Below are 15,053 nucleotides of genomic sequence, written 5' to 3'. Positions count from 1 at the left end.
GATTTTCTGCTACTCCCCGGGACATTCCCCACACTCAAGTCAGTCTGATCTCATAGCATCATAGAGATATGAGGGATCTCAAGAGTCATAGGTTTATATTTCTGCAAGAGGCCTCAGAAACCACCTCACTTTACAAGTAAGGACACCAAGGGTAGCTGAGTAAGACTTGTAAGTCCAAAGCCAAGATTCTGCTGTACCAACTGCCTCATTTTACAGATGACTAAACTGAAGCCCACAGTGACTTGCCCAAGGTCACACACATTCTAGGCATCAGAAACAGGACCCTGCTTCCCTTAGCCCAGGTCTCTTTCCATCCCACTACACTATCTCCTTCCTGGCCCCATGCTCATCCTCTCCTCAACTCCTTGGCTATTGTTCTTCTACCTCCTCTCAAGTCTGTTCTCTCGGGAAGCCTTCCTATCGTCACTCTAGCTCACACTCATCTCGTCTTGTCTGAACTCCAAGAGTCAGACTGCCCTCAGAGTCAGAGCCATGTCTGGTCCCAGTGTGCCAGCTTTGGTTCTTTAAAAAGACTGTAAGCTCCTTGAAAGCAGGGACTGTATCTGCCACATCAAGTAGCAGTCAGAGGTGATAGAGTGACTTAGCCAAACTCACCATTAGCTGAAAGATGTGCCAGGGCAGTAGCATAGAAACTGTATTCCAAGGGCAGCCCCATGGAGGTAGGAATGGTGTACCAAAGTTCTACCAACCCCAGAGCCTGAGTCCATTGGCCTGAGACACCATTGAGAAGTTGAGGGATTTTCGTTAGCATGTCATATCTATCTGTTGGCTGAGCCAGCTCCTGCAGGGACAGAGGAGGTGGGGTCAGCAGGAAAGCGAGGTGAGGTTTGGGGAGGCAAAAGGAGGGGAAAACCGTGGTCAAGTCCACAAGAAGACACCAAGCCTGAAGCCTGGGGGAAGTCAGTACCTTCAGAATACCCTGCACAAAGTCCTTATCCACATTGAAAAAGGCCAGTTCTTGATCGAACAGCTTTAGATCAGCAGACAGCAATAGTTTAACAGCTGGTAGCTCCTTCCATCCCAACAGCTATAAAAGAACAGGGGAAAAGCTGGTTTAGATACATTTCTGAGCACTCAGTGAGTAGAATATTGCTATAAATAACAGAAAAAGATTCTCCTGAAGTAGCACAGTGCAATGGAAAGGATTCTGGCTTGTGAGTCAAAGGACCTTTGTTCAAATCCCAGACCTGACTGAGTGACTTAACCTCTCTGGGCCTCAGTTTCTTCATTTGTAAAATGAAGGAGCTGCACTGGATGGTTCCTAACATTCCTTCCAGTTCTAAATCAAAGATACTAGCCTAGCTTTAAAATTTCCATTCCTTCACTGTGGTTTATTATTTTTTTTGAATACCTCTTTTGTTCTCCGTCTCATCACTGAAAACTACGGTGGCATAAGAAACAAGGGATAGTTTCGAGAAACCTTGGAAACTTCATATGAACTGATGAAGAGTAAGGTGAGTGGGAAAAGGAGAACAATTTATACTATAATATGACTCTGTAATAATAGAAAAACAACCTAAGAACTCTGATCAACACAGTAACCAACCAATTCCCTAGGACTGGTTTGGAAGAATACTGCCCACCTCCTGATTGAGAGGAAAGGGACTCACTGTGCTGAATGAGACAACATTTCTGGCCCATGAGGAAATTTGTCTTGCTTGACTACGTGTATTCATTACAAGGAGTTTGTGTTTTTCCTTTTTCCCTTTGGGGGATGAGACAGTGAGAGAGAGAGAGAAAATAAATACTTGTTAATTGAGGGGAAAAAAAGGAAAATTGATTTAAAAAAAAAAAAAGGAAAATCTGTCCATTTGTAATATGCCTGAAGCAGATCTCTGAATGCCTGGGCAAGTTATAACAACTCTCTGGTTAGACATTAAGCAGCTTGGAAAACTGCATTCATTTTTCCCTGATCTCCAATAATAGCTATCGTTTATATAGTTCCTTTACGTTTGCAAAGCATACGTGCATCATTTCATTCAAGCTTTATAGAAATTTGTTGTGGTAGACCCTCCAGCTCTTATTCTTATTCAACAGAATCAAAAACTGAGGCTCAGAGAGGTTAGGTAGCTTCCCTAAGTCACACAACCAATAAGTATCAGACTCGGGATTTGAATGCAGGTCTTTCTGACTCCATCTACCTGTGAAGCAACCTTTCTGGGAAAATGTTCCCTGTGTTATACTGTTACTATGGATTGACAGCCAATAGTAACCTTTTGAATTTCCAGAGCTTTACTCCTGTAATATCTTACCTCTAAAAGAACCCAGAAATCCAGTTCATTTAAAGGCCAACAGAGTTTAGGCTTTTAAATTAAGTTTCATTTGGATAGACCCTGTAGTTTAATGCTAAAGTAGACCTCATAGCCTAAAATAGACCCACCATTTTTAATTCAATCCATCAACATTTTTCTTCATTTATTTAGAATTTTATTTTTCCCCAATTACATGGAAAAAAAACCATTTTAAAACTTTGTGCTCCAAATTCTCTTCCCCCCTCCCTCTCCACTCCCCTTAAGAATGCAAGCAATTCAATATAAGTTATACATATGTAGTCATGCAAAACATTTCCATATAAGGGAGCAACTAGGTGGCGTAGTGGATAAAGCACTGGCCTTGAATTCAGGAGTACCTGAGTTCAAATCCGGCCTCAGACACTTAACACGTACTAGCTGTGTGACCCTGGGCAAGTCACTTAACCCCAATTGCCTCACTAAAGAAAAAAAAAAATTTTAAATTAAAAAAAAATTTCCATATTAGTCAGGTTGTAAAAGAAAGCAGAAAAAAACTTAGGAAAAAGGAACTAAAAATATATGCTTCAATCAGTATTCAGACACCATCAGTTCTTTCTCTGGAGAAGGATCACATTTTTCATTGTAAGTCCTTCAGAATTAATTATCTTGGATCGTTGTACTGCTCAGAATAGCTAGGTCATTCACAGCCGATCATCTTACAACATTGCTGTTACTTTGTATACCATACATTTCACTTTGCATCAGCTCATGTAAGTCTTTCTATGTTTTTCTGAGAGCATCCTGCTCATCATTTCTTATAGCACAATAGCGTTCCCTCACAATCTCATGCCACAATTTGTTCGCTCATTCTCCAATTGATGGGCATCCCCTCAATTTCAAATTCTTTGCACCAGAAAAGAGCTGCCATAAATATTTTTGTACATATAGGTCCTTTAACTTTTTTGGTTTTTATCTCCTTTTAGATACTAACCCAGTAGCAATCCATCAACATTTATTAAGCACCAATAGGCGTTTAACAAGTGACGGAATTGTACTAAGTCTTGGATTGGAGATACAAAACAAGGCAAAAGATACTCCCTTCTCTCAAGGAGCTTGCAATCTAATTGAGACATAGGAAAAAACAAACAATTCCTGCCTCCACCGTACTAGAGATAACTCAAGACTTGTCTGTTTCACCAGAATTAAATTTCTCCAATCATGCTCAAAAAGTCCCAACAAAAAATTAAATTAGTACCTATATGTGAACATACACCCTGATGACCATAGTTAGAATTTCCCAAGTTGTTGCTTGTGTAGACAAATACTTAGTGACCAAAAGGAATCAGGTAAGCTCCCAACGTCTAGGCTAATAGGAATTTGGATACTGGGTTTGAGAAGCTGAGTGCCAATGTGTCAAAATTATTGGTACTCAAACTTGCTCCAATGTAAAAGTCCTGAATGAATGGATAAGTGAAAATCACTAACATATAAATCTCTTATCTCTATCCCTTTGATTTACATTTTTTCTATTCTGCATAAGTGATTCCTTATAAGGAATCCAAGAAAAATGAAAAGAAATTGGACAGAAAAAGGAGCAGGCTAAATGGTGGTCTCATAATTAGGTTCAGGTACAGGATTTTTTTGAAGTGGACTCTTGGCAATTATTTTCCACCTTCACAACAATAAAAAAGAAGAGAGGGCTTAATTAAAGCAGAAGAGGTTCTAGTTAATCAAAGGAAGAATTTCTTGACAGCTAGGTTGAACCAATGATTAAGAGAGATTGTAAAATTTTTATTCTTGCAGATTGTCTGGAAGAAAACATACACCTTCTGTCTAAATACACACACACCTGCCTCTGGGTCGGAATTAGATCATATGATTCCTAAAAATCCTTCTGTGGTTCTGCGTTCTTATTGTTCAGCTATTGAATTATTTTGATTTGAAGAAACTGTGGGATGGAGGAAAGAGCATTTGCGGTAGAGCCAAAAGACCTGAGTTCATCTAAGGCCCATTGCCTGAGTGACAGGGATCAAACTCAGCCTCAGTTTCTTCATCTGTAAAATAAGGTGGTTGGACTTGTTGGCCTAGGCGGTCCTGCCCAGTTCTATATCTACAATCCTATTTCCTAATTGTTTTTTTTTTCACTTTGATATTCCCATTTCCACCCTCTGCTTCTCATACTACTCCTCTTCTAACCACGGATCCACTCTGGGAGATGGATGATAGCACATGTCTATAGTGCTATGTATTTATGGGTTGCTTTCTTTGCAATAACTGGGGCTTGGAGGGGCTACAGGATCTATCCATGGTCACACAGCTAATAAGACTCTGGATTTGGACCCCAGGTTTTCCTGATACCCACTGCAGCACCCATCTGCTACACTTACAGGGAAGTATTGTGCTCCAAAGCAATGGTAGTGCATGAGATTGGCAGATGGAGAATTAGCGGAGTAATCTCAAGTTAGGACACCCGAGTTCAAATCCTGACTCTGTCACTGCCTAGTTCAGGATTCCTTAACCTTTTTGTGCCTTCACAACCCTTTGGCAATCTGGAGAAGCCATTGGACCTCTTCTGAGAAGAATGCTTTTAAATTCCTAAAATAAAATACAAATGGTTATAAATGAGGCCAATTATATTGAAATATAGTTATCAATTTTTTTTAAAGTTCATGTCCCTAAGGCTTAGAATCCCTGACCAATTTGTATAACATGGGCAGATCATTTAATCTTTGAGTCTTGGTTTCCACATAAGAGAAAAATGCACACTGCCTACCTGATGGGCATGTGGGATAATGTGCTTTATAAATCTATAGGAAGGTAAGTCTGTATTATTAGAGAGATCCAGCCTTCTGATTTCACATTACAGACAGATAAAGGCTAACACTTACTGTCTTCACAAGTTCCTTTATCTTCCTGTGTGTGGAATACTCCGTAAATGATGTATCCTTTTTCTTCATAATCTCTGTCAAGCCTTCAGCCTGTATATTAGCCTAGCGAAAGAAACCAAACAAAAAGCAGCAGTGAGTCAATAAACACTGATTATGTGTTGACTATGTACCAGGCACTGTGTTAAATACTGGAGACACAAAAGAGGCAAAAGATAGTCCCTGCCCTCAAGGAGCTTACAATCTAACAGGGGAGACAACAAGCAAACAAGATACATACAAAAAAAAGCTATGCACAGGAAAGTAGGAAATAATTCAAAGAGGGAAGGCACTAGGATTAAGAGGGATTAGGAAAGGCTTACTAAACCATGGGTCACAATTTCATGTGGGATCATGTAACTGAATATGGCAGTCGAGAAAATTTGTCAAGAGTAAAAGGTTATGTATACCTATTTTTTATTTCTACATACCTAAGGTCATGTAAAAATTTCTTGAGCAAAAAGGGGTCGTGAGTGGAAAATGTTTAAGAAGTCCTGCTATAGAAGATGAGATTTTACTTGGCACTTGAAGGAAGCCAGGGAAACCAGAAGGCAGAGATAAGAAGAGCACGGCTGAAGCTGAGAGATGGGATGTCTTGTTTCAGGAAGAGCCAGAAGGCGAATGAAGAAAAGGTGCTGGGAGGGGCAGCTGGTGGCACAGTGGATAAAGCACCAGCCCTGGATTCAGGAAGACTTGAGTTCAAATCTGACCTCAGACACTTGACACTTACTGGCTGTGTGACCCTGGGCAAGTCACTTAACTCCCATTGCCCTTCCAAAAAAAAAAAGGTGTTGAGGCGTAAGGCATGAGAAGACTGGAAAGATAGGGGAAGGAGAGGGGTAGGTTATGAAGGGCTGAGGATTTTATATTTGATACTAGAGGTGATTAGGAGCCCCTGGAGCTTCTTGATTGTGGGGGGGCATAGTCAGACCTGCGCTTGAAGAAAATCACTTTGGAGCTGAATGTAACATGGATTGGAGAGGGGAGGAGTGGGAGGCAGGCAGTCCCACAACAGGCTTTTGCAATAGTCCAAGAATGAAGAGATGAGGATCTTTACCAAAATGGTGGCAGTGCCAGAGGAGAGAAGGGGGTGTATTTGAACGTTACTACAAAGGCAAAATCACCAGGTCTTAGAAACACATTGAATGTGGGGGTTGTGAGATGGTGAGAGGTCAATACCTAGGTTTTGAGCCTGAGGAATGGGAAGGTTGGTGATGATGCCCTTGACAGTAACTGAGAAGTTTGGAGGAGGTGGGGAGGGTTTAGGAGGAAAGAGAAAAAGTTCTCTTTGGGGGATGTTTAGTTCATAATGTCCACTAGATATCTAGCTTGAGATGTCTGAAAGGCAATTGGAGATATGAAATTGGAAGACAACAGAGAGGTCAGAGCAGGACAGATAGATTGGAGAATGGCCAATGTAGAGATGGTAATTCAATCTATGGGAGCTGATAAGATTGCCAAATGACCTGATATAGAGGAAAATGAGAAGAGAGAGTAGGACAAAACCCTATGGGACACTTACAGTTAGCAGAGATTGAGAAGGAGTGGTCTGATAGATAAGAGGGAAACCAGAAAGGTTCATGTCCTGAGAAATTAGAGAGAAGAGGGCATTAAGGAAAAGGCGAAGTGCAATACTGTCAAATGATGCATTGAGGTCAACAAGAATGAGGACTGAGGAACGCCCATTGGATCTAACAATTAAGAGATCATTGTTGACTTTAGAGAGTTGTGATGGAATGATGAGGTAGGAAAACAGATTTTAAGGGGTTAAGAAGGGAGTAAGAAGAGAAAAAGTGGAGATGCCCATTGGAGATGATCTTTGGAAGGAGTTTAGTCACAAAGAGCTGAAGATATAGGATGATAGTAAGTAGGGATGCAAGGGTCAAGTGAGTTTTTTGAGGATGAGGAGATAGGGGCATGTTTGGAGACAATAGGGAAGAAGCAAGTAGACAAGGAGGGACTGAAGATAAGTGGCATTGTGGGAATGAGGGAGGGGGAAGTCTGTTAGAGGAGAAGGGATGGAATGGGACTGCTTGCACAGGTGGAAGGGTGGGACTTGGCAAGAAGTAAGGTCACTTCTTCATGTGAGACAGAGGTGAAGGAGAACATGGGGCAGAAAAGCATTGATTAATATTAGATGAGGAAGGAAAGGAGAAGGGGGAGTAGGGGGTGAAAGGCCACAATTTTTTCTTTAAAATATTAGGCAAGGTTCTCAGCTGATAAGGGATGTGGGATAGGAGCAAAGCAGGTTTGAGGAGGGATGAAAAGATTTGGAAAAAAATCTCTGTAGAAAGTGGTATAGTGAGGTGATAAGGAAGGCATGGAAGCATTGCTTGGTAGGTAGGACCCAGATGAGGTTAGTTTTTTTTTTTTTGCAAGGCAATGAGGGTTACATGACTTGCCCAGGGTCACACAGCTAGTAAGTGTCAACTGTCTGTGGTCACATTTGAACTCAGGTCCTCCTGAATCCAGGGCTGGTGCTTTTCCATAGTGCCACCTAGCGGCCCCCACCCCAGTTGAGGTTATGTAACTTAAATTATCAATCAGTCATCTAGCATTTAATAAGCACCTATTATGTGTCAAGCACTGTTCTACACAATAAGGATACAAAGAATGGACCAATCTCTGAACCCTAAGAGTTTAAATTCTAAACACAAGCATCGATCAATCATTCAATCAATAAGCATTTATTAATCACATACTATGTTCCAGGCACTCTGCTGGACTCTCTAGGATACTGAAACAATGGGGCAGGCAAGCTGCAACAGTGGATACAGCAACTGGCCCTGGAGTCAAGAGGACCAGAATTCATATTCTGCCTTAGATACTTACTGGCTGAGTGACCCTGGTCAAGTCACTTAACCTTGATTGCCTAAAAAAAAAAAAAAAGCTATACAGCCCCTGCCCTCAAAGAGCATACCTTCTACTATAAGGGAAATAAGAAGAAAGTGGGGTTTATTTGAAGGCAGGGCATTAGTTTTAGAGCAAGAGTTACCTCTGCAAGACTGATGGCTCCCCCAGCAAAGTGTACCCCCAGACTGGAAATGATGGATGTTGGGAACAAAGTCTCAGGACTGTTGAAAATGAAGAATCTTATGAAAGCACCGGCACCACACTCTTCTGGAACAAAATAAAGAACAGTGTGGCTATTTGTCCTCTCTTCTCTTGTTTTGTATTCAGTCAACAAATGTGTATGCCCTGTTTATATGAGTGTGGTACTTGGTTTGTGCTTCCTATGGTTGGAAGCCTGGGGCAGGGCCAGACAGCACAGGGCAAAGGCTTTGCTCCTCAGATCCCACAATCACCACTTCTCAGTGAAGGAAGAGACCTCAATTCAGTACAGCCTATACCTGAACAAGAATCCCCTCAATAATGTACCCGGCAAGAGGTCATCCTGCTTCTGGACAGAGACTTCCAATGAGAGTGGAACAAACCCATAAGCCATGGAAGAAACTCATTCTACTTTGAGACAAGCCCAATCATGAGGAAGTTTTCTGACTTTAAGCTTAAGTTTTTCTGTTTGTAATTCCCATCCATTGCTTTCAATTCTACCCTCAGGGCTAATCAGAAAAAAAATCTAATTCATTTTATTGAAGACAATAGTGCTCCCCCACAATGTAGGTCTTCTCTTCAGCAGGTTCATAGTTCCCATTTTCATTCAGGACAACCGGTATCTGAGCAAAGATTTCCTTTCAACATTCCTGACAAGTAGACCCAAGTCCTCCCCTTGAAAACATGCATTGAAGAGTCCACTCCCTCCCCAGGCACCACTTCAAATGAAGACTGTAGATAACTCCATACATGATATCATTATTTCTCATAAACCAAAGCAATTTCTAGCCCCAGACTGTGATGTTGGCAAAGTTTCTTTTTAGTCCCTTACACCCCTCCTATCTGCATCACTTTGAACGAGGTCTTTGCTCCCTGCCCCCCATCTCAATGCTGCGTCAGATCCTGCTGTCAGACTCAGCAAAATTCATTCATGTTACTGACTGAAAATGTTATCCCATTAAAAACATTTGCATAGAGTTTTCTTTTTCTTTTTTTTCCCCAAGAGGGAAGAGAAGTAAGGAGAGAAATTAATTAAAATTTTTTCATTAATTGAAATTTTTTAAGTTAAAAAATAAAAATAAATCTCTAATAAGGATAGCCAGCATTTATATAGCGTTTTAAATATATTGTTTTCATTTGATACTCACAGTAACCCTGTGTAGTGAGTGTTATTTTATCCCCCATTTGATAGAAGGAAAAACAGAGGCTTAAAGAGATTAAGTGACTTGCCCAGGGTCACACAGCTAGTAAGTGTCTGAGATTGGATTTCAATTCTGATTTTCCTGTCCAAGGCCAGCATTCTATCCACTGAACTAAATAGTTGTTCTTGAGAATCTGAAATACTAGGGACAAAGGATGGACTCTTCAGTTCAACTAAATAAATGAAAGTCTAGCTAGTCCTGGGCCTCACACTTTAGGAAGGAGAAAGTCTTTAGCTGCTACAGATCAGCAGAAAGGTAGCCAGGATGACAAAGAGACTGAAGTCCTGCAGTTGAAAAAGATAACTTGGAGACACAAATAGCTCTGAGGAAGTGAGGAGAAGAGCTGTAATGGAATTCCAGAATTTGAGATGGGTTGGAATGACAGAAAGGCAGGTTTTGGCACAACTTCTTAAGAATTAGTGAAATGACTTAATTGTAGAGGACATTGATTTCCTTGTCACCATAGGCCTTCATGCGGAGGCTGGACGACCACTTGATGGTCACACTGTAGTGGGTAGAGTAGATCTTACAACTAACTTATGGGCATCTGGTCTAACCCTCTCATTATATAGATGACTTCTAAGATCCCTCCAAAACTCTAAGATTCCAAGAATGAATGAATGAATGCATGGAATGAACAAAGGAATGAATGAAAAAGAAGGAACTGTAAGCATCGTGGCACCTAGGTATTAGAGAAACTTGGATACCCATTTTTGTCTATGGGTAATCTTAATTTTTCATTCTTATGATGGGTTTAAGTATATGTGGCTAAAATCAACTCTATGATGCCCCCTAGTGGGAATTTCTTTATTCTACACCACTCCTTAGAGGACTATAGACTGGCATCATAGCTGTATTGAGTGATCTTCCATCGTCATTTACAGAAGCCAAGGTCACTCGCTGTATCCTGAGCCATCGTTAGTCATTTTGACTTTTGTCTTGCCACTGGACTCCTATGACTGGAGGAGAGAGTGAGGCTGACGATTTTATGCAATTCTGCCTCACTCCAATTTGCAGGCAAGTCAAGCATTGGTCCTCTTCAAGAACAAAGGATGAGCAAGCACCACCACAATAAGATCATAGGACTTACAGTTAGAAGTAACCTTAGAGGCATATCCCAGTATGAAAGGTGGCATACCAGACTAGAAAAAGAAGTAAATGTGAATCCTGGCTATACTATTTAATCTCCTATGTGACTCTGGGTATGTCACTTCCCTTTCTCAAGCCTAAAATGAGGATGCCAAACTAAATGAATTATAAGGTATCTTTCTGATCTACATTTGATGAGCATATCCAATACTCTCATATGAAAATAGAAATGATGTTCAATAGAGTTGATTGGTAGTTCCAAAAGCAAATGAATCCTGGCTTAGCCACCTACTACTTGGGTAGCCTCAGGCAAATCACTCTCTCTGGAACCCATTTTCTTGTCTGTAAAATAGAGGGGGCTAGATTAGATGATATCTGGGGTCCTTTCCACATATAACATTATTATGACAAATTAAAATGGGGTAGGGGAATGGAACAATGTTTTCCGAGGGTGTGGGGAGGAAACTCAACCAATAAAGAATTCACTATGAATCCATTAGACTGTGAGCTTCTTGAGGGTAGGAACCATGTTTTTGCTTTTCTTTGTTACTCCAGTACTTAGCACAATGTCTGGCATACAGTAAACATTTAATAAATGCTTGTTGACTTTACTTGGTCCTTCAAAAATGAAAAAGAAAAAAATGTCCTAAAACATAATCTTATTGGAAACAACCTCTTTTACTTACTGAAGTAGCGGGAGACATAAATCGCCTTGCTGTGGCGGTACGTCAGGTGATCCAGTTTGGGACTCAAGAGTTTGATGGCAATGTTGCTTGCTGCAGACCTGGATGTAATCAGCACCAGAACATAGACCTTATTTAAGCACTTTACCAAGTACAGTCAGACCTCCATGTAGGTGAACAATCAACCCTTTGTAATCCTGTGTATTTTATATTATGTTAAAACATCTTGTTTTTTGAGATTGAGTCCCCCTATCTTGCCCAGCAGGAAGTCTATCGGCCAATCAGGAGCCAATCCAACTACCTATTGGCATAGGAACTTGACCAGCTCCTTTTCCCATCTTTTTCCCATTTTGGGCTAGTTTGGCCTTTCTTGGGCAGCCCAATGGTCCTTTGCTCCTGGGGGCTCATGATGTTAGTGCCAGCCTTAGTGTTGATATCCAATCAGCTTAGTCTACTGTAACTCAGAACTCCTCAGCTCAAACCATGCACCAGTTTCACTCTCCCTAGTAACAGGGCTTATCAAAGTGCCCCACCATGCTGCCTCTAAAACAATATTCAGAGAGTGGGTCCATAGGCTGCCCCAGAATCCCAAAGGAGTCCTGGAAACACACAAAAATTTAAAAACCCTAACTCTATAAAATGGTACTTATTCTAAAGATGTTAGTTCTTCTGAATTGATTTTTTCTATTTTTATAGTGGATGGTTCTCAGAAAGAGGGGAATTTGAAAGTAATGTAAACAAACAAAATATATCAATAAAATTAATAATAATAATAATAGTGGAGGGATGGCTTTCTATATTTATACATAGAATTTAAGCAAGAGAGTATTGTCTAGGAACCCTCACAGGATTGTTCTGAGCATAAAATGAGATGATATTTATAAAACTCTTTGCAAACCTTAAAGTGCTATATTAATATTAGTTATTATTATTTTGATTATTATGGGAGGCACTTAGAACAGAGCCTGGAGCTCACATTGAAGGGAGAAATATCTCCTTCCTTTTCTTTTTTACTTTAAGAAACAAAAGAAATTTGATGTTGAGCCCTAAATGAGAGATCAATGGAGAGGTAAGGGTAGGGCGGGGAGGGGAAGATGCTATTGACTGCTAAACTGAATTTTCCAGGCTATAGTCATCTTATAATAAAGTTGTCTTTAGTTTTATCAAGTCAAGAGCATGCAGCAAGAACATCCCAGAGTCAGTCCTTTTATCATGATGAGATCAAGATAACATGTGTCTAGGGCAAGTTCTAATTGATCTGGAGCATTCAGGGCTAACTAGATTGTCAGCATCTACATCTTTGTCCTGACCCAGATTAAAAAGAACAAGGTGAGGACCTGGGAAACAGTTAGTTGGACTTTTTATATCAAATAGAAATTACACTGGAAATTTTATTACCCATAAGGCTTTTGCTTAGAAAGTGGTTCTTTGAGGACAATTAGTTCTAAAGCCTCGTAAACCTGTTCAATGATAAATGAACATAAGAGATAACTAAAGAAGGCAGGAGGAATAGCAGTAAAGATGCCCAGAAATTCTCAGGAGAAAAATATCCAAGAAGTGAGCCAGCCAAGAAAACCCATGGCCTCAGACATCTATCCACAAAGACAAGATGGGGTAATAAGCAAGATGAAGCAGAGCTCCAAATGCAGAAAGATAGATTTGATCCCCTAAGTATTAGAATTAGTGGGCTAGGACGTAGGATTAGATTACAGCTCTGGGAAGGCACACTTTATTCGAAAGAAACAGGACAGATTAAAAAGGTGGGGGTAGGGAAATAGTCACAGGAGGAAAGGTAGTGCAAAGCATGGGGGGGTGGTGGTGAAAAGTTACAAAGGCAGAGAAAGAAAGGATATTGTCCTCTGTTTGCACCACAGATGACTTGGACAGAAAGAGAACTATAAGGAGATGGATAAACAGATCATAAGCATGAAGGCATAACAGGGTAGTAATGGGGGATTTCAATTGTTTGGACATCTGCTGGTACTCTCTCTCCCTCTCTCTCTCTGCCAAAACCAGAGCAGCTAATAATTTCTTCACCAGTCTTAATGATCTTTTTATCCTTCAAAAGGTAGAGAAACCAACAAGGGCACTTCTATTATGGGTTTGACTTTTGCCAACAAGGAGAAGCTGGTTGCTGGGCTAGAAATGATAGGGCCCATGGGAGAGCATCTTAGAATTTGTGACAGAGGAGAGGAAAACTGAGCAATCTGAAGGGCACCCTAAGTTTTAGGAGAAAAGATTTCAAAGGCCTTGGAGGAAGGTTTAGGGATAATCTCTTAGCTAAAATTCTACAGTGAATGTCAGGCCAAGAAAGAAGGGAATCTTTAATCTACTGGTCATTATCCCGGGGTATTCTGACTTCTGAAGGACTTGTGGATAGATTTCAGGGGGTCAGTGAACTTATATGGGAAAAATTAAAGCTTTGTGTTCAGTAACTTCTAATCAAAATTTAGCATTTCCTCTTATAATTTAAAAACATTATCCTGAGAAAAAGTCCATACATTCTACTAGACTGCCAAAGTGGTCTGTGACACTAAAAAGGTCAAGAATACTTGCTCTAGGGGCAGCTAGGTGGCGCAGTGGATAAAGCACCAGCCTTAGAGACAGGAGGACCTGAGTTCAAATCCGGCCTCAGACACTTAACACTTACTAGCTGTGTGACCCTGGGCAAGTCACTTAATCCCAATTGCCAAAATAAAAAACCAAAAAAAAAAAAAAAAAAAAAAAAGAATACTTGCTCTAAAGAATTAAATTCTTTTTTTTTTTTTAAAGTGAGGCAATTGGGGTTAAGTGACTTGCCCAGGGTCACACAGCTAGTAAGTGTTAAGTGTCTGAGGCCGGATTTGAACTCAGGTACTTATGACTCCAGGGCCGGTGCTTTATCCACTGCGCCATCTAGCTGCCCCCAAGAATTAAATTCTTAAAAGTAAAAGTAAGGGGTTTGGACTATGAAAAAAATCACACGTGGTACTAAACTATCACTAAAAGAAATTAATATAATTTAAATTTGGTGTAGTCCCATGGATCAATTAAAATCATGTGGCTTTCCTTGGGGGGAAAAAGAATTAAATTCTAAAGAGGAAAAATCCTGCTAAGAACAAAAAGGGGGTTGTCTAAAAAGACTTCTATAAATGCAAAAAGAACTAATTTTTCAATTAAAAATTTAAAAGACACAAATACCATAAATGTATAGAATGATCAGATGAAATCAAACACTGTGATTATAGTGAGCAAGCTTTGGTCCAGAAAAAGAGATGAGGAAATGCATCGCCCATCTTCCATTGGAAAGGTGGGAGATTACGTGTATGGAATGCTACAGATGCCACTGATATATTAGTTGACTTTGCTTCATTGTTTTCTGTAATCTTTATTACCAGGAAAGCTCACTGGGTAGGAAAGGAAGGGAAGGGGTTACGTTTGAAATTATTGGGATGGAAAGAGAAAAGGTGTCAATGAAATTTTAAAAAATAAAGAAGACATATACAAAAGGTGTAAGCAAGGGCAGATAATGGAAGATGAATGCAAAAAAATAGGGTGCTGTCCTGTAAGAATAGCATCAGGAGGACTAGATAGCACAGTGGTAAAGCACCGGCCCTGGATTCAGGAGTACCTGAGTACAAATCCGGCCTCAGACACTTGACACTTACTAGCTGTGTGACCCTGGGCAAGTCACTTAACCCTCATTGCCCTACAAAAAAAAAAAAAAGAATAGCATCAGGAGAGCTGAAGCTCAAAATAAACTGAGGGTTGGGCCAGAAGAGTCAAGAACAAGAAAATGAAGGACTTGTTTAAAAAAAAGAAAGAAAGAAAGAACAGAAAAAGGAAATATATTGGGGGAGGGGAGACAGATTA

At 40.3% G+C, this 15,053-nt stretch overlaps 1 protein-coding gene across 1 annotated transcript in view; it reads right to left on the bottom strand.

Annotated features, from left to right (window-relative positions):
- The window catches only part of LOC122754580 (vitellogenin-2-like), a 31,912-nt gene extending 20,303 nt beyond the window's left edge, over window positions 1–11,609 (bottom strand). Inside the window, exons 1-6 of the mRNA XM_044003112.1 lie at window positions 11,503–11,609; window positions 11,205–11,302; window positions 8,172–8,296; window positions 5,141–5,242; window positions 929–1,048; window positions 616–802 (exon numbers count right to left, since the gene is read on the bottom strand). Coding sequence (XP_043859047.1) covers window positions 616–802; window positions 929–1,048; window positions 5,141–5,242; window positions 8,172–8,296; window positions 11,205–11,302; window positions 11,503–11,609 — 739 coding nt within the window. The remainder of the gene's footprint in view (window positions 1–615; window positions 803–928; window positions 1,049–5,140; window positions 5,243–8,171; window positions 8,297–11,204; window positions 11,303–11,502) is intronic.
- Window positions 11,610–15,053: the final 3,444 nt, after the last annotated feature.

Source organism: Dromiciops gliroides, chromosome 4 (genome assembly GCF_019393635.1).
Source record: "Dromiciops gliroides isolate mDroGli1 chromosome 4, mDroGli1.pri, whole genome shotgun sequence".
Classification (NCBI taxonomy): domain Eukaryota; kingdom Metazoa; phylum Chordata; class Mammalia; order Microbiotheria; family Microbiotheriidae; genus Dromiciops; species Dromiciops gliroides.
Note: the sequence above shows the minus strand (reverse complement) of the source record. Positions and strands in the feature narration are given on the sequence as shown.